General features: G+C 37.0%; 1 protein-coding gene across 1 annotated transcript in view; it reads right to left on the bottom strand.

Annotated features, from left to right (window-relative positions):
- The window catches only part of MALRD1 (MAM and LDL receptor class A domain containing 1), a 598,156-nt gene that overhangs the window by 93,607 nt on the left and 484,615 nt on the right, over window positions 1-19,934 (bottom strand). Inside the window, exons 35-36 of the mRNA XM_065871795.1 lie at window positions 14,888-15,151; window positions 5,940-6,065 (exon numbers count right to left, since the gene is read on the bottom strand). Coding sequence (XP_065727867.1) covers window positions 5,940-6,065; window positions 14,888-15,151 — 390 coding nt within the window. The remainder of the gene's footprint in view (window positions 1-5,939; window positions 6,066-14,887; window positions 15,152-19,934) is intronic.

The following is a 19,934-nucleotide window of genomic DNA, read 5'->3' as shown; positions in this document are numbered from 1 at the left end:
GCTCAAATGGATCCTCGATGCCCTGGCCCTGCTTATTTTGCTGCTCGTATCATTCCTGAGTTCTAGGTTAGCATGAACATTTATTTTCAAAGGTGGTTTGTTTATAGGTTAAAAAGAAGCTAAATAGTTTCACGTAGTCACAGTTGTAGAAGTGATTAGTGATTTCAACTCTTTCCTTTACACCGTCTCCTTGTACCGTCACTACAAAATCCTGATCCATTAAGACCTGCCAATTTCCTTACTTAATCCCCTAGTTACTCTTCTTGGCTTTTTTAACACCTCCTCTCTTGTAGGAGACCATTCTTCCCCGGTTGGGCTACCATAACTCTAATACTTGATGGAAACCTACACTGCCTTTAATTTGTAATTCAACACATCTATTCTGAGTCCCTGTTCAATGTCTGGCACTCGGCTAGGCACTGGATATGGAATGATAAATAATATAGGAAGCTTACACAGCTGTTAAGGCTGCGGGCACTGGAGCCAGACCACCTGAGTTGAAATTTCAGCTCAGTTTATTAACTGTGTAATACCGAGTAGGGTAACCAATCTCTCTGTGCCTCAGGTTTCTCTCTGTTAAACAGGGTTAAAAAACAGTTCCTATCTCACAGGGTTGTTGAGAATGTTAGAACACTAGGCTCATAGCATGTGTTTAAGAAATGCTGATCTAAAAATGATATAGGCACAGTCTCTGCTCTCACTGACCTTCCAACTTCATGGAGGATGCAAAAAAGTGATGAGGGGATTAAAATACAGTATTAAAAGTAGTCTAATTTGGGATGAATGTAACAAGGGTAATGGGAACACCAAGGAGAGCACATAAGTCAAATTTGGGGAATAAGGAAAAGCTTTCCAGAAAAACTTTTATTTGGGCAGGTGTGCGTGTGTGCGTGTGTGTGTGCGTACCTGTGTGTAAAGGTAAGCATAGAGACACAGAGGCATGAGAAGAGAATGTGGTGTACTTGACAAACTGAGGGAAGTTCAGCCTGGTTGGATTGTTGGCAATATGAAGTATAGTAAGTATGAGAGAAGGTCAGAGACACACAGGGGCCAGATCATCTGGGTTCAGTGAAGAGTTTAAACTTTATCCTAGGAGACCAGGATTTTAAGAAGGGAAGTAGTATGCTTTGTGCTTTAGAAAGATAATTATGGCTACAGAGTTTACAGTCAACAGAAGGGCCAAGAGTAAAATCTGAGAACACAGTTAAGTCTTTTGTAGCAAAATCCAGGAATGCCTGAATGAAAGGGATGGGGTGGGAGCATTCACAGTTGTGGGAATTTATAAGATATTTAAATGTTGGGATTGAAACATCTTGGTGATTATTTGGGAAAGTCAAGGATGACGTTCAGATTTCTGACTGGTTAATTGATGGCTTGATTCCTTGAGTTGGGGGATTTATGGGAAAGGAAGATTTTAAAGGGAAAGATGCTGTGTTGTAGGTGCCTAAGGGACATCCAAGTGGAAGTATTCAGTGGGCAGGATTTGTAGGTCTGAAGCCAAGATGAAATATTAACACACAGAGAGAAGCCATTTACTTGGGTAGGGGAAGAATGATGATCGTGAGGTATAGTAGGAAAGTAAAGAGGAGAAATAGAAACATTACGTAGGCAATATTCACTGAAGGAAAACGTGGGAGGATAGGGCGTCTGGAGGCAGTCAGGTTGTCATGCCAGTCTCTGAATGTTCAGAAGGGGATACAAGAGGCATTAGGAAAGAGGAAAATAGGGAAGGAGGGAGGGTGCATTTTGGGGAAAAACTTGAAATATACCATGTATTTGGTATCTTGTTTGCTTCAAAAGTTTTCAGTGTTTTGCTTTCCCAGGGGTATATTTCCCATCTTGCCTTCCTCAAATCTTCCCATTTAACTGTAAGAGGGAAGTGCAGTGCTGGAGATGAGTGTAAAGAGCTACACCCCTTAGGCTTCGGGGGCAGACTCAGCTGAACAGAGCAAATGTGAAACTTCCTTCATAAACAAGAAATTAGCTGGTCTGACTAAAAACAGCCCATCAATATGATAAAGCATAAATAGATACATACCTTGTTAGAGAAACCATTTCATGGTTATTTTGGGTCTTAGGTACAATTTTAATCTTCCTCAAATAAGAGTTGTGTTTTAGCAAAAAATCAGTAGAGTGTCTGATACTGCACAACATCAAAATATACACAGTTGCACATTTTTTTCTGGGGTCATTAAAATTTGCTTTGATGCCTGCTTTACATCAGAATGATTCTGTGGGAATCTAAATATGTATTTTCTTGCACGAGATAGTGGAGCACAGTGGAAAGAACGCAGGCATTGGCTGCAATAAAGAGTGAATCCTGGTGTTTGGGTGGACAGAAGATTTGTAGATTATCTCTGCGAGAAGTTTCTTTAAGTTTCTGCCTTAGACCCAGGTTCTTTATCCAGAAGATGGAAAGACACAGTACAAGTATTTTCATCTTTAATCTACTCAAAACAATTTACAGCAGAGAGCAGATGAAGTGGGGAAAGACATGGGTACACTAGGTAGTAATGAAGAGACTAAATATTTTTAGTAGATAATAGTTGGGACCTAGAAATCCATAAGTGTAATATTAGAATTAGCACTATTATTGTCTCACTGCCTTGTACCCTCTTGAATTGGTTATTATGACCATGTGTCTGGAAGCCAATAGGACTCACAGTTAACTATGTGGAAATATCATTCTGTAAAGGATTCACATTCAATCCCACTCTGGTGTGTTACTTTGGACGAGCAGAAAAGCACAGATAAGCTGGACAAGTGATCAGTATAAAAACAAAAGTAACTTTTGAGCTTAAATCTAAATAATTTGCAGCTAGGCACACACACAAACATATATATATATATATATATATTTTTTTTTTTTTTTTTTTTTCCTTCTAAATTGCATGGAGACTAGGGAAGTGATGGCTATTCCATGATGGACTCTTGGGAAGACTGATAACCATGTGAGTCCTGGTTTTTCCCTCTGTGATACTCGGTTTAGTTAATGAGTTATGTGTTGTCGTTGGGCTAGGTATTTTAGGTATAAGGTTCATCATGTTTAAAGTGAGGATGACCTTTTTTATAGGACTGTTGGGAGGATAAAATTAAATTTATTTATAACAATTTTACACTAGCGAATGGTATGCATAAAGTATTAAATGATTGTTCTCATCCATCTCTCTATATTTGGAGGTTCTTTGAGTTTGCCATGAAACCTAATTTCTATTACCACTGCTCTCTCTCCAAATTCTTCTCTTTCTTTTATTTTCCCTCTTCTGTCATCATGATCACCATCACCACTACTGTTTACTGAAGACTTGCTCTATGTCAGAGACTGTCCCAAGAGTTTTACTGGTGTTACTTCATTTATTCCTCACAACATTATGTGGTATATCCCATACTTACCTTTTTTTTTTTTTACAGAGGAAGAAACTGATCAATAATATAATGTGCTCAAGTTAATAGCAAGGGAGCACCAGATATTCAACTAAATTCTGGTCCTCTAATTCTAAAGCCTGTTAGTATAAAAATGTCAAATAATTATTCAGTTCAGAATTTCTATCACCCCTTGTGTTTCTTGATATTATGGGATCAAGAACCCTTTTGAATTGTATGGTATTTATGCGTTGTCATGGATTAAATATATATATATATATATATACACACACACACACACAATAAACTACATGTAGTTTCAGGAGCTCTGTGGATTATAAGAGTTCACCAGAAGCTTGCGCAGCAAACCAAATTCCTAGTGGGCACGGACTGTTCCTTTATCTTGAAATCCCAGCACAAGAACTGCAGGAGGGATTAACCGTATTTCAGAAACTTGAAGTAACTTCACAGTACTTGTATGAGAAGTTTTGTGTTATGTTTTGGTTTGGTTTTCAAAAGCTTCTGAAACTTTGTTAAGCTATATTGTTATTATTCATATATTAAGTTAATAATATCTCATCCTATAATTGTATATTTTTAGTGCCTTTCCCTAATTCTCCTTCAAACAGGTGATTATCATAATTACAGTATCACCTTAACATAACCTTTATTAACCTCTACTACTGCAGACGACTGGAAAAAGACTTTCAATTTACATTAACTTGGATGTAGCCTGTTCAATAATTTGCTGTTGCCTAAGCAACCAAAAGTTGCAAATAATATGCCTTTTTAATGTAATTTGGGAATAGATAGGACTCATTGAAATATACTTAACCTGCAACACTCATGCAATGCCTGAGCTTGATGTTTTTGTTAATGACTTAAACCTTGAGGTGAGGGGAGACCAGATGCTCACCATCTGTTGTGTGACCACTGGGAGAATTACTGGATGCTGTAAGGACTGGCCTCATAAATGTCTATGAAATGCTGACCTTAAAAGAAGATGATGCTTGACAAGAGAGAGGAAGGTGGAATGTGCATGGGCACAGCATGGATGAGACTTAAAGGTTTTCTTAAAAACAGTGACTTTATCATATTTGATTGACAAACTAAAAAGCATAGAAAATATAAATAAGAGAATGCATAATGTAATACGGATCTTATTTCTGAGAACTGTTTCACTAGTTCTTTATTTCATTTTAACCCAATAGCTGTGGCAATATGACCTATACTTTGTAAATGAACTAAATGAATTGGTGAGTGACAGAAATGATGGACAACAAAAATGTGTTCTATATTATTACCTATAGGTTGTCTATCACGCAGGATGAATGACAGGTCTTCTGTTTTCTGTTTCTTTGTATTTTTAAATATAGAACATGTCAAAGCAGACAATGAACCGTAACATGTTACAATATATTTGTTCTCATATAGGTCTATCCTCAAGAAAATCTCATTTTTATGTAAATACGTTTGGGTACTGGACATAAGTGCTGTGTCTTAATAGTTTCAAAGAATGGAATTATCTCATTACTATCTTTCTTACTCTGAAGAGAGTAACAGAATTTCCTTTCGGGTATCTAATCTGATGTATAAGCATGCATAGTAGAGAAGTGATGCCAAAGAGCATTCATCTTCACGTATTTTATGGAATCAGATTTGTGCACTTCTTGATTTCCCTCTGTACTCATAAAATTCAGTGCTGCACAAGTACTCATTTTTAGTAGCATAAAAAAAGATATTTTTTGCACTATGATTTTATTTGATTATCATGCTTTTGTCACTTATAATATTCTTCTATCTTGAAAGATACAAAAATATATCCTTTCCTAGTTTTGATATGAAATATCCCCAATTTATTTAGAAAATATGATTGAATACATCTTTTATCACCAATTTATATTACTGTTTAGTTGTGACATTTACATTGCCCCTAACTATCTTTTATTTTATATATCTCCTGCGTGAAATAAAAATTCAATTACTCAGGAGAGATGTTAACAATGGACTATAATAAATTAGAGACTATTAAAGCAGTTTTGATAAAAGTATAATCACAAAAACACATTATCAGATCTTATAAATGTTCTAGGGTCAGAAGAAAGAAAAATGTTTAAAAGTTAGTCTGAAGTTAAATAAATTGACTTTTAAGCATGACTAGATCAATGCAAATAGGGAGCTCTTATGAAGAAGTGAGAAAAATTACAATTTAAAAAAATTAATAACATATTAGATTGTGTAAGGGTTTCCCTATTATAGAAACCAGCAATTTGCATAGAAGAGATTATTAAATGCTAATGATGTTAAGTTATATTATATTAAATTAAAATGGTTTTTTTAATTTCATGAACATGGTTTATGTAGAGTATACATGAATTCATTATATTATATACTTGTACATTTTTTATAAATGTAGCAAATTAATGTTAACATTCTTCCTGCCCCCAAACCAATGATAGTAATTCAATTATTCCATGCTTGATATTATTTAGAATTTCAAGTTTTAATATTTTTATTGTGTGCAGGTTAAGTTATTGGCTTATATTACAAAGAATATTTTAATGGATATACAGTACCTAAGCAGCTGGACTCATCAGGCTGGAAATCCATGCAGTCGGCAAAACCATCACAGCGCTTGTGTACTGGGATACAGCTGTTAGAAGAGGCACACATCAAAGCTCCAACAGAACAATTTTCGTTGGCTGAAAAAAAGAACAATAATTATCACTGCTTTTAAAAAACAAATTTCTTCTAATAAAATAATAAGACAGTTTATTGTTTTACCCCTCATTTTGCTAGCCCTACATTTAAACTATATATTAGAGTTCTTGGTGAAGGAAACTTCAATTTATTAAATTAAAAATTTCTTCACAAAAAGTTTGTCAGTAGAATCATCTCCCAGTTGTGCATTATGTAGTATTATTCGTGTATGGGTGTATAAAATGCATTGTATGTACTATATAGTCCAAACTGATTTTAGACTAGAGTCAAATTTAATAGCAAGGCAGATCTCTGTACTTCTGTTGCTCCCCTAACATCTCTACATTATGTGCAACTGAACTAACAGAGACTGTAATTTGTTTGAATGTTCATCCATTTCCAACTGGGTTATAAGTCATGGGTAGTCACTGGGTATCTGTTAGATCTGGGTAGTGATGTAGATCACTGCAGCCCAAGGTAATATGAGTATGTGCCTTTATAGCACTGCCAGTGCATGATGTAGGTATTTTACTAATTTCAGAGTCTCTTGTTGGCTTGATTTCAAGGGACAAGCATACATCTTGTGCATAGGACTTTGGTTGTTTCAGAAAATCGTCCTTATCAATGAACCCATCAATGATACTGACAGTTCAATGGCAATCTATTTCTGCAAAGTACTTGACCTCTCTTGGATGCTACCCTTAGTGCTGTAACTGTTTTCTTGTGTTCCTTCCTCTTGCTCTGTAGTCTTTCCAGGATTATAACTTCCTGTAAGGCAGTGGACTGTTCTACACTCCTTTTACGAGTTAGGGCTAAACCAGAACCCTTCATTCCAGGCCACCATCATGCATTTCCAGTCTCCTGTTTGCTTCAGAACCTGCAAACCAGCAGGCTTGGTTCTATTCCAGTTTTGTTCCAGCCCTATATTAATTATGTCCTGAGCCTCTTTAGGGTCATTTCTTCTATCTAGCATTGTTATGTGCTTGGAGTAGAGGGAAAGCGTCAAAGAATGAACCTACTGCACCATCTTGTCAGGATTTCTGGATCGATTTCAAAAGTACTAAATAATAATGATATTGATCTAAACTGCATTTCTATTCCTGTTCCTTTGAGCCCTGGGTTTCTGCAGAGATATGTGGAAGGCAGCAGTGAAGAGCCAGGGCTTTCTGGCACTTACCCCAAGTTCAACGAGAATAGCTCTGCTTCTCTCTGATGCACTTAATGGTTTCATATACAATATCTTATTTGAATACTTTAACCCAAACCTATTGCCAAAAATTTAAAAAGGATTGATCTGGAAAGTTACTTCTACTGGAATAAAGACAATTAAGTTCAAATTTCTCGAGCTAAATTGATAGTTTAGAAGACTCAGGAGTAAATATCCCCATGCATGGGTCTTGCACAGATTTTGTCAGTTCAGTCACAAATTTTTCTTTTTTTAAAGTAAATTTATGGGCTGGAAGGAGTTGTTTATTTGAGCTATCATAGGTTACTGACAAAGTTCAGTTTGAGAACTGCCTATCAAAATTTATTGTCAAGTGGAACATAAAAATGTTTTTTTAAGGCACCCCAATGTACATTGCAGCACTATTTACAATACCCAGGACATGAAAGCAAACGAAATGTCCATCAGCGAGGAATGGATAAAGATGTGGTATATATATACAGTGGAATATTACTCAGCTGTAAAAAAGAACAAAATAATGCCATTTGCAGCAACATGGTTGGACCTAGAGATTGTCATACTGAGTGAAGTAAGTCAGACACAGAAAGCCAAATATCATATGATATCGCTTATATGTGGAATCTTAAAAAAGGATATAAATGAACTTATTTACAAAACAGAAGTAGAGTGACAGATATAGAAAACAAACTTATGGTTACCAGAGGATAAGGAGGGGGAGGGATAAACTGGGAGATTGGGATGACATATACACACTACTATATATAAAATAGGTAACTAATAAGAACCTACTGTATAGCACAGGGAACTCTACTCAATACTCTGTAGTGAGTGGGAAAAGAATCTAAAAAAAGAGTGGAGATATGTATATGTATAACTGATTCACTTTGCTGTACACCTGAAACTAACACAACATTATAAATCAGCTATACTCCAATAAATTTTTTTTAAAAAGGTATGTATTTCCATTGACTAAAAATGCTGGATCTGAAAAATTAAAGTGATACTCCTCATTGAGCAATTCTTCCTGCTAGAACATTAATTCACACCAATAAATATTATCGAGGTGCCACTAGAAGTAAGACGTTATACTTAGCGCTTCCACTGGTGAGTGCAGGAGAGAAATTTTTAAAAACAGTAACCAAAACATATATAGCAACAAAAGCAAGATAACAATATAAGAATGATTAATGGTTCAAAATAATAATAAGAGAAATGTCATACAGCCAGACTTAGAAAAGCATTGGTATAGATAAGTATGATAAAAATAAGAAATTCCTTTAGCATAGGGAAGTCTGTAAAGGGTGAAAGTAAGAATAGTCTTGAGATATGTTTTAAATTTTAATGTTTCCAGAGAATAGACATTTAGCAGAGTGGGAATCAAGTCTACAGATTGGGAATCAATAAGTTTGATACTAGAACAGTGAGTAAAAGCAGTTTGCCTTGGACTGGGGAGTTTGTGTGAAGAAGTAGGACAGACAAGTCTAAAAAATGAGCCTAAAACCGGATTGTAGAAATGGCTAAGGTGCCAGGAGAAGAGATGATCTTTAAGCTTTTCCAAAGGGTGACATAATTAAGGATATGTAATACATCAACAAGATAAATAATATTCCAAACCAAGTAAACTAAGAAATAGGATAATTTTCCAACTCCTATAAGATGAAGAGATATTTGTAAAAAATGAATGTGTGAATATATACATGCCTCAATATATCCATGTATGTGTATGTCTACATATTTTCTTATCATTGTTTTTCATTGCAAGGAGCTGAGGGAACATACAAGATAATAGTTTTATGGTTTTAAACAATATAATGTGTTGAAATTTGAATACAAAGATGATACATACTCATCTACTTGTAAAGCATTATTTTGGACGTTTCTTCTCTCGGAAATACTAATCCAATCCATATTCCTTAACCTAATTTCCAGTGTGACTGAGAGCTTATTTTCAAGTTGACTGTACAATGAAGAGTTCTAACTTGTAATCGGTATAAATGCTCAACTATGGCCCAAACAGCATTGAAACACATAAAAAGTATATAAGAAAATAAATGGTTTCATTTGTAGAAAGTTTTACTTTTTCATTTTTATCAAAAGTTTAGATAGTTAAAAATTGGCCTTTCACTTTATGAAATTTGAAACTAAAATCTTAGTTTCTGTGGCATTTTAAATGGTATAACGTTAAAGTTAGTATTTATTAATTTCCTTTTAAAAGTGGGTTGAGGGCTTCCTTGGTGGTGCAGTGGTTGAGAGTCCGCCTGCCGATGCAGTGGACACGGGTTCGTGCCCCGGCGCTCCGCAACGGGAGAGGCCACAACAGTGAGAGGCCCGCGTACCGCAAAAAAAAAAAAAAGTGGGTTGAAAATAAATTATGTATGCAATTAATACTTATTGACACCTATACAACAAAGGACTGAATGTAGCAAAGCAAATGGGATCATTAGTTTCTTTTTATCCTCCATTATTAACACATACACAACAAAAATATTTTCCGAAATTAGTCCAAATAAGTTATAAATAAAATTTATAGGAAGCTCAGGTTTCAAAATGTTGCCCTGGACAATACCTACTTTTGCCACGTTCTCTTTCAAACATTATGGTTTAATGTCTATAGAAATACTTATTTCAATCTGCCGTCATCCTAGACGCTCATACTCTTTCTAATCGAAATAAGCTAAGTAACACAGAGAATTTTATGGCTTTTAGCTCATTCACTCAGGCAGACGATACATTAAAGATAAACACTTCATGAATGGCCCATCGGAGTTACTTCCATAAAGCAAAATCCCTTTTGAAGATTATAGTTGCCTCATAAGAGATATACACAAAAGTAAGGCATGTATGACTATGGGTGTGTATCCATTTACTACTAAGATGAAACTCATGGATGTAGCAGATTAAGGTTTCTAACAGCAAAGAAACTATGATCTTGGCCACAGGAATAAAGGCTACAAGCCCTTCGAGGCAGACACACACGTGGCATGGAGCAGGATGGATAGGTGTTCTATCCCTGAACTAAAACCAATCACTACTCTTATTGAAATATCTTAGCAGCTTAAATAATTTTAATAAAACTATAAATATAATTTAAAGTGGAAAGGATAATAATGTATTACGTTTGTATTATGCACTTTACCGTATTAATTCATTTAATTCTCCAATACCTCTGTAAAAAAGACTTAATCTATGATTTTAATGTTGAGTAAACTGAGAAACACTCTTGTTAGAAGCTGTCAGATGCAGAGGATGATCTTTACAGTGTGATGGAGAAGCACCAAAGGATGCTGAGATCCTAGCTAACAAATTGAAAGTCCAATAATAACACTGGATGATCAAGGCTGATCCACAAGTCTTAGGAGCATGATCCATTCCCAATCTTCAGAAGTGACACTCCACTTGATGAGACGCATTGACTACTATTGGAACATAAAGTTAGATAATAGGAAAACTATGCACTTCTCCATCTGTTTTTCCCATTATCTCTATTATTGATGGATAATGTGCCTCTCCTGAGCCATTCTCCATCTTCTCTCCCTGCTCTGAGCCCTGGGAGGTTGAACTCTAAGGATACATCAACGTGCTTCTTTGCCTTCTAGCTTTGGTTGGGTTTGGTTGATAGGTAGCACCAGCAAGACGTTGATGCAGAGAGAAGAGACTGTGAGATTACCACTGGTTAGCGGCTCCGTAACCAAATGCCACTCCTTTTATCAGGTAGCTCTCCCTGACTCTAGATTCAGGCAACTGCTCCCTCCTCTCACATCCTTTGTTCTATGGATGATAAAAGGCCCCGCTGTTACTATTCCTTATGGTTTTCCTATGCATATTATTTCCTTAATAAATAATCCCTTTATTAAAACAATCTCAAATTATACAATATCAACGTGCCATCAATTTTTTGCTAGCATATTGACCGATACATCTGATGAAATCAAAATCTTCTTGGTGAATAGATTGCTATCAGAGGAATATCAATGAGAAGAATGTTCCTGGTTTTGTGTTATTTTCCTATATAATTAAACCATACTTATTTTTCCATTTATTTTAGGGAAAGGAAATATTTTTGGTAAAGTATCACTTTCAGTGTATAAAAAAACATGTTTCCAGTGGAAAGACAACATTAAATATGAATTATTTTTAAATTTGGACTTATCACATGCTTTGTTTGAGCATTCTGACCACTAAACATGTATTTTTGCAAGAATAAAAGGCTTTCAAATATCAATTGCTATCGATTTTCCAGCATAAAATTGCAAACTTCTCAGAATTCTATTCCTACAACATTTAAATATGTGCAAGCCTCACAAAACCAACAAACCAAAGAACCAAACCTTTTATTTTATCCTATACCCCACTCGAAATGCCAACTTCCTGAAGTTTTCTGTAGCTGGTTTCCCTCTGCCATTTCCCATCTTCTCCACAAAAGACTGACATCACAATTCTGCTCCAAGACCACCAGCAACCATTTGTGTTTTCTCCCAGTCTGTATTTTTTAGTCCTAATCTTACATGATCTCTCAGAAACATTTGAACCTTTGAATACTCTCTGATACGTAGGCTTTCTACCTTTAATTTAAGATCATCACTCTCTTTTGGTTGCTCTCCTATGTCTATGACCACATCTCCGTGTCTTTCGATGTTTGGTTTTTCTTAACAGTCATTTACGTGTTCCTTAGGATTCTGTCTGCCACCTTACCTTTTTCCTCTCTCCATTATCTCATCTATATCCGCAGCTTGAATCATCGTATGCTGATAGCTACGTATCTTTATATATCTTCCTTTAGCTAATTCCTGAGCTCCAGACATCCATTTATAAACACATCCTGAACGTTTCACATGGATGTGCCACAGATACCATAAATACAACATGTTTAAAAATGAAGTCACATTCTTACCCTAAGAGGTCCTTCTCCTATTTTTCCCAGCTCAAGGAATGGTTGATTAGCCGTCTTGTTGCCCACATCAGAAACTTGGAAACTATTTTTCATTACTTTCTCCTCCTCTTCACTTGAATATCTCTTAAATCTATTCATAATCTTACCTCATGCCATTAATCTACTCAATCCCTTCGTATTTCCACTGTAACATCGCCTAACCAGTCCCCCATCCTTACTGCAATCCATTCCATGTACTACTTAAAACACTTCTTCCTGGCATGATGGAGTGGATTCTTCGAGACCTAGCCCCTTCTTATCTCTCCCAACCTCCCAACCTATTTCTGCAAAAGTCCCTGTACCACAAACTCTACTCTAGTTATATGAAATATCTTTCAATTAAACAACTTTTTCTCTATTCTTGGAACATTCTCCACTGGAATCAAGCATCTCTACTTGCCTCATGACTACCTGTCTTTCCAAATTTGGCTCTGCAATCATTTTTCTTGTTAAACTTTATAGACTCCCTAGCACCATAGTTAGGGAGCACCCTATGTTATTCAATAACACTGTTTTTATCTCTGTCATAGAACTTATCACATGGTATCCCAACTATCACTAATCTCCTTCACTAATATGTAATGTATCTAACAACCTGAGCTTGTACCATGTCATGTCCATCTGGATCGCCAACGTCCAATACAACATGTGGCATAAATTACATCCTTAATGAAGACTTGTGAATGAAAGAATGAAGGAAGGAAGGAAGGAAGGAAGGAAGGAAGGAAGGAAGGAAGGAAGGAAGGAAGGAAGGAGAGTTTATAAAATACCATTCTAAATAAATAGGTGAGCTCAGAGGGAGGGAAAAAAACTGTTATGCTTTCAATTGTTTGGTAAATTGTCACCATCAGATGCTTTTATTCTGTAATTTTGCTCTAGCATTTTGTCCATGGTTTATTTTCATGCAATTTTCCCTACAGAGTCCCAACTCAATAAATATTTTGGACATGGAGAGAAGCAATTCGTTTACAATGCCATCTATTCCTAATGTGGACTTATTTCCCCTTGGAAGCAGAATTTCATATATTACTATCTCATCGAACACCAATTTTCCAACATATGTCTAAAAGTATAAGGATACAGTACCTTCCTAAGCTTCTCTTTAAGTAGCATTGTTATTTGAAGTCAAATACCATATGACTATATTGAACTTAATCTGATGTCTATCAGCCAAATTCCATTAGAGCCTTGATGGGAACAGGGATAAGTAACTTGGCTTCCTCTTCCTCATTCACCTCCATTTGTTTAACTTGCTCCTAAGAAAATATTATAAGACCTCACAAATCGGCTTTATTATAGAAAGAATATACATGTAGGAAATAACAGGGAGATAGAAAGCCAATCTCCAAACCTAAACCAGCAAAAGAAATTCACTGATTTAAGGCAAAAACCTTCAAAAATCCAAAAGTCATCTTCCTTTTCCTTTATTCATCTTCACATATTTTCCAGTAGTTATCATAATTCTGGATACCCACACAAAACAGGGCACTGAAATACCCTTCTATTTCTCCCAATATCCCCCTCTTACAGTTACCTTCCAAACTTTACTGCCGCCCCCCACAAAAAAGTGGCCACTAACATAGGGCTTATGGAGCTCTATCATTGCAGCCCAAATACAGCATGTTATAATGTGAAACCAAGCAAACAAGGAATTAAATAAAATGTTAGTGATGCTTTGACTCCACCACGATTATGTACCCACCTTAAAAATTTGTGTATTTGTGTAATTACTTAATTAACACTCTTCCTTCCCTATCTGACATAGTCTAATTATAATAAAGACAGAAGCTGACAGATGCAGGACTGGGAATTTTATACTCATTCTCTCAAATCTGCACAGCCCTGTAAGTTAGGTATTACATGGATGGTAAGACTGACTCAAATAATGTTGCCCAGATTGTACAGGTAGTAAGTGATAAGGATAAGGTCAACCCTAATGTTCCACAGATTTACTTCTACATTAACTCTTTCCGGTTTTTTTTTTTTTTTTTTTATCTTTGGCTGCGCTGGGTCTCCGCCGCTGCGCGACGGCGCCCCCGACCGCGGAGAACCGCCCTGCCGTGGAGCACGGGCTCCAGGCGCACCGGCCCCAGCAGCTGTGGCACGCAGGCTCCGCAGCCGTGGCTGGCGGGCTCCAGAGCACAGGCTCAGCAGCCACGGCGCGTGGGCCAAGCCGCTCTGCGGCGTGCGGGATCCTCCCGGACCAGGGCCCGAACCCGCGTCCCCCGCACTGGCAGGCGGACCCCCATCTGCATTAACTCTAATGATGTAACATCTACCCAGGTCCAGGTCCTTCCCCTAGCTACATCTATTCACTAAATGGATATTTGCCCATTTGCTCGAGCCATCTTCATGAACATTTATGGTGGGAAGAAATTATAATTACATGTCTTCAACCCATTCCCACAAACATTTGCTAAAAAGATAATGGATACATAAGAGCATCCCCTACATGAATGACCCAGTTGTAAATAAAAAAAGAAATCACACACATTTAACAGAGATTAGTGTGACTACAAACAAAATGTTTCCAGAAATGCTAAGCGAGGACAATATGCATTGTTTAGCAATATACCACAAACAACTATGTTACTTCTGATACGATCATGGTAACACTCTAGAGAACTTTGCTTTATCTGTCGTGCTCTCTCTATCATTTCCGAACAGCATTTCTCCCCTGGCACACTGAGTGAATGAAAATAACTCACAGCAGCCGGATTCGTCTTCATTAAGGTGACAGTCAGGCACTCCATCACATAGCAGGAGGGATGGGATACACTCGTTGGTAGAGCACTGGAACTTCATCTGATCACAGAGCTGAGGAGGGGGGCTGAGAGAACAATCCATTTCATCAGATCCATCTATGCAGTCTTCCTGTCCATTACATTTCCCTGAGAGGGGCACACACTGGAGTGTGTAGACACAAGAAAACTGATCAGCTTCACACGGTGACGACTGCATTGTGACAGGACCTAAAAAGAGAGCCAGTCATTTTCACATTAGGGGAGTTATCTCTCTGTCTAGTGTTGAAACATTATAGGATACTCTCATTCTCGCATAAACATGAAACATTTAGCTAATTTAAGTAAATCAATTTTCTATTAGGAGTAATATGAACTCTAACAAAACAGGTCAACATGATTAGAGAATACACCTTATCTTAACCTCAGAAACATTTATATAAAGGGCATCATTACAGTGAAAAAATGACACTTTCAAATAAAAGAAGAAATTTTGATTCATGTTCTTAAATTTGACCATCAGATTTTCCTTGAGGAGTAAAGATACCTTTATACAGTAAGTTAGGCACTTTGAAAAGTTGCAATCACAATTTTAAAATTTAAGTAAATTGGCATTATGTCATTATATCAGTATACAGTTTAGTAACTGTTTCTTAGTGGCCTCAGCTAGGGGAATTTGGCTCCTGAGAACTTGGGGAGGACCGAGTCACAGAACTGAGGTGTGCTACGGTTTTGTCACACTGCTCTTTGCCCTCGAGTCATGATCACATTTCAAAGGTCTAAAAAGTGCAGATATGTGTAGCCATATCTAAAGTGCAGATGTAATCATAGTTTAAGCTAAGATATTACACTAGTGAGAATCTTCAAGATAATGTAATTCACACCCAACCAACCCATTTTATAGATGAGGATACTGAGGCTCATAAATTTTTAACATCCAAAGACATGATGTAAATTTAATGAGCTTTTATCATGTGAAACTGTTCCATAGCAATGGTTTAAGTCAACACTTAAAGCATGAGCAAAGAGTGTTGACTTGCTGCTGTTTCTAGAGGTCAGGGGATCTCTGTGAACATACAGGATTGCACTAATTTGCTGGAATGTTATTAGTGGAACAGTTGTTATACTTCGTATCGTCTCTGGGACAGATGTTGAGGGGCTCATCAGTATTTTAAGGGAAAAGAAAATCAAAAGTAGTGGGGACCAGTTCAGGAACACCTTATCTTGTGTTTTTTACATTTTAAAACTACTATTATTTATGGATAATATAAGAATGATTTGTTTTATACATAAGGATGGTGGTGTGAATTCATTTTAGAAATGAAATTTAAAAGTTACTCTCCCTTACCACTCACTCAGTAGTGGTGACATATCTAGAATATATTTAAATTCAAACTCTGTGATGAAAGTCATGTATATAAGACAATCTTTGTTCATGGAAATAAGCATATTTAAGTGGGAGAGGGATAAATGTATGACTCTGAGACGTTTGTGTCATGTTCTTATTTAACTACCTAAGTCATAGCAGTGCATACAATTGCAGTGTTCCAATGGAAACGTTCTGAATTCAAACTTAGAAAGTAAATTGGATTTCAATTTTTATAAATTTATATGTATAACATTATATATCTTTTGATATTTAACTATTTAACCATGGTCAAATAAATAGTTTCTCTTCATTCTTTTTATTAATCTCACATTGAAGACAGGGCAGACATCCTTACTTTCGTTTCTTTCTCAAATATTTTATGGACTAAACTTTCATCTTTATACACTCACCTCAAGGTTGAACCTCAACTGTAGGTTGAAAAGGCTGAATAAACGTTTTGCATGTGATGAAAATCTAGAACCAACCTTAGTAATACACCTATTACTTAGCTAAGCTAAGGTACCGACCTTTTGTTGGGAATAACAACAAAAGGGAATAATTTTCTCTATTTCAAGACAAGCTTCTCACCTTATTCAAAATGAGTCACATGTGTGTGTTCCTTTATATTTTTGCTTACATCAGATATGCAAAGTAAAGTTCTCTCTTTTATTTGGAGGCAGCAATTCTGTTAAATTCTAGAATCATTTATATCAAAAGATATTCAAACTCACTTGTTCTAGGTCCTTCTTTACAAGAAAACTGGTGGGCTTTATTGTCTGTAGTGGATTCTGTCTTGAATTGTCCAGAGTTTTCTATCAAGGCCCTCATGCCCCCAGCTGCTGGGAGGTTACCAGATGACAGCTCACAGCTGAGTCTACCTCTAGGATTTTCCCTCTAAAGTCACACAGCCTCCCAGGATCGGCTCCCTTCATTGGCAAATTGGGGATAAGATGGTCCAGCCCCTATGCATCAGTTTGGGACCAGTGCAGCTCCCGAGCTCCCTATGGCATCAGCGTGAGACCCCCCTATGGCACTTGTATCAGAGTTCAACCCTCCCTCTGCCCAGCCCTGCTTCCTTCACTTCACAGGGGTTGTTCCTGGGGGAATTTCCAATAAACCTTTTGTATAGGAATCAGGGCCTCGGAGTTCACTTCCCTGGGAACCTAAGATACTATCCCACCATCAAAATGCATCTTGTTTTAAATTAAACGCCCTCCCCACACTGTCGAATCACTTCTCAAATTTTCCGTGGAAATACTTTTGTTGCAAGAGGAACTTGAACTTGCACCCCTAAAGGGACTCTAGGTAGACCCCCTTAGCCAGAAGTAGTTCTCCATAAGCTCAACATTTCTTTTAAGTCTCTTGTTTTATCTGATGAAAATTCTACATTCTACGACATAGGACATTCAAGCTTTTTCACTCTAAAAGACTTCCTCCAGGAATTCAAATAAAATGAATACTCTTGGAAGATGTACTATGTATATCTTCTGAACTGAATGCCTTCTACTGCATACCCTCTTTGAGAAGTTAAGAAGGTTTCTCTAAAATTTTAATATTAACGTGTTTATTCTTAGGTATCACCCATGGAGTTACCTAATTAAGACAGTTAATGTCTTTCTCATATAATTCTATAAAAAATGAACGATATTAATTGTTCTCTTTTATAACCTGAAAAACGTTAGCACCACCTTAAATGCATATTACTAAGTGAAAACAGTCAATCTTAAAAGCCTACGTATTGTCTGACTCCAGCTTTATGATATTCTGGAAAAGGCAAACAGTGGATATTGTAAAATGGTCGTTGGTTACCCAGAGATGGTAGAAAGGAAGGGAGGAACAAGGGGTATTTTTAGAGCTGTAAAACTCTTCTTTATGGCTCTGTAATGGTGGATACATGCCATGGCACAGGCTGAATGTTTACATCCCCCCCAAATTTCGTATGTTGAGACATAATTCCCAATGTGATGACATTTGGAGGTGGGGTTTTGGGAGCTGATTAGGTCATGAGAGTGGAGCCCTCAGGAATGCAATTAGTGCTCTTATTAAAACTGGCCCTTGCCCTTTCCACTTTGTGAGGACCCAGCAAGAAGGCACTGTTGAGGAAATAGTTTTGCACCAGACACCAAATCTGCCAGCATATTCGTCTTGGACTTTCTAGCCTCCAAAACTATGAGAAAGAAATATTTGTTGTTTGTAGGCATCCAAGTCTATGATATTTCGTTACAGCATTCTGAACAGATTAAGACATGCCATTATACATTTGTCAAAACTCACAGAAATTATAATACCAAGAGTGAATGCTAATGTAAACTATGGGCTTTGGGTGACAGGGATGTGTCAATGTTGATTAGTCAGCTGTAACAAACATAACATTATGGTGCTGGATGGTTGATTGTGGGGGAGGCAGGTGTACCCAAACTCTGTAATTTACACCTAATTTTGCTGTGAACTGAAAACTGTTTTAAAAAATAAAATGTGTGTGTGTATGAATCTCAGCACCAATATCCCTCAGAATCTACATTCTAGCCCAAGCTCTTCACTAGTGATGGAAAGGGTGGAGGAGAGACACAGGGCAGTGGATGTTGGGTTACCTACAACACGGAGCTGTGATGGAGCCCGCTCTCTCCCCCAACACACAGAGGCTCCAGACTCGAAAGAAAATCAAGAATATATTTTCCGTGCTAGGGAAAATCAAGAGCTGAAGAAGCAGGACATATTAAGAGGCCCCCAAAGAGTTATCATTGTTACTCAGCATCAATATTTGCCACAATGATAGTGAATTCCTTCCTAACTATGAATAGTGATACCACTGCAAATGTCTGAAATTGCATAAAGGAAGAATTTTCTGCCTTCATATAACCTCAGATAATCTAAAACATACATGAATGTGGAAACATATACAAAAATATGAAATGTTAGAGCAGTTGCTGGTCATTTCTTTCTTGTCATGAGGCCTGGAACCCAGAGAGACCCCAGAGGATAAGAGATACATTCCTCTTTTATCATCTCCAGATGGTCCTACACTATATTTCCTGGTCTGACATATCTGTGCTGGTATGGCCTCTTTTATATGCAATGTTGGGCCAGGTTATGTACTTGACCTAATTTAATGCTATTGTTCACTGACAGCTCTATTCCGTATTAACTGAACTTTATTTAATAGTCAAAGAATTCCCCAAATGTTAAACTCTTAACTTCTGCTTTAGGGCCAATATTATTAAATAATTCCCCCTTTTAATTCCTGCTTCACATTGCTTCCAAAATACATTTCCTAAAGGAAGAATCCTGTCCAAAACTGGTTCTCCAATGCCTCACAGGGTGGTCCGCTGTCCTTACCAGATTAAGGTCCACTGCCCTGTGGTTATTCAGTGACCTAACTCCTGACTCAGCCTCACCTATATTCTCCCAATAAAGCCTAAAATTGCAGAGGAAATCACGACTATTTCAATTATGACTGTATTGTACTCTTTGCCACCTGGGATGGGGCAGGAAGGAGAATGCAGTTGTCATTCCTGTGAGTGGGAAGGTTTTCACTTAACAGATATCATGAGTGGGTGTTTTGGCGCCTAAGATTACATCTTTGTCTCAGTGTAGAAGGCTTGAGATGGAGAGTGGGAAGCTGTCTCTTCATCACACACCACAAAT

The sequence above is a fragment of the Phocoena phocoena genome, chromosome 2, assembly GCF_963924675.1.
Source record: "Phocoena phocoena chromosome 2, mPhoPho1.1, whole genome shotgun sequence".
NCBI classification, from domain to species: domain Eukaryota; kingdom Metazoa; phylum Chordata; class Mammalia; order Artiodactyla; family Phocoenidae; genus Phocoena; species Phocoena phocoena.
The sequence above is the reverse complement of the archived record's forward strand: the minus strand, read 5'-3'. Positions and strand labels throughout refer to the sequence as shown.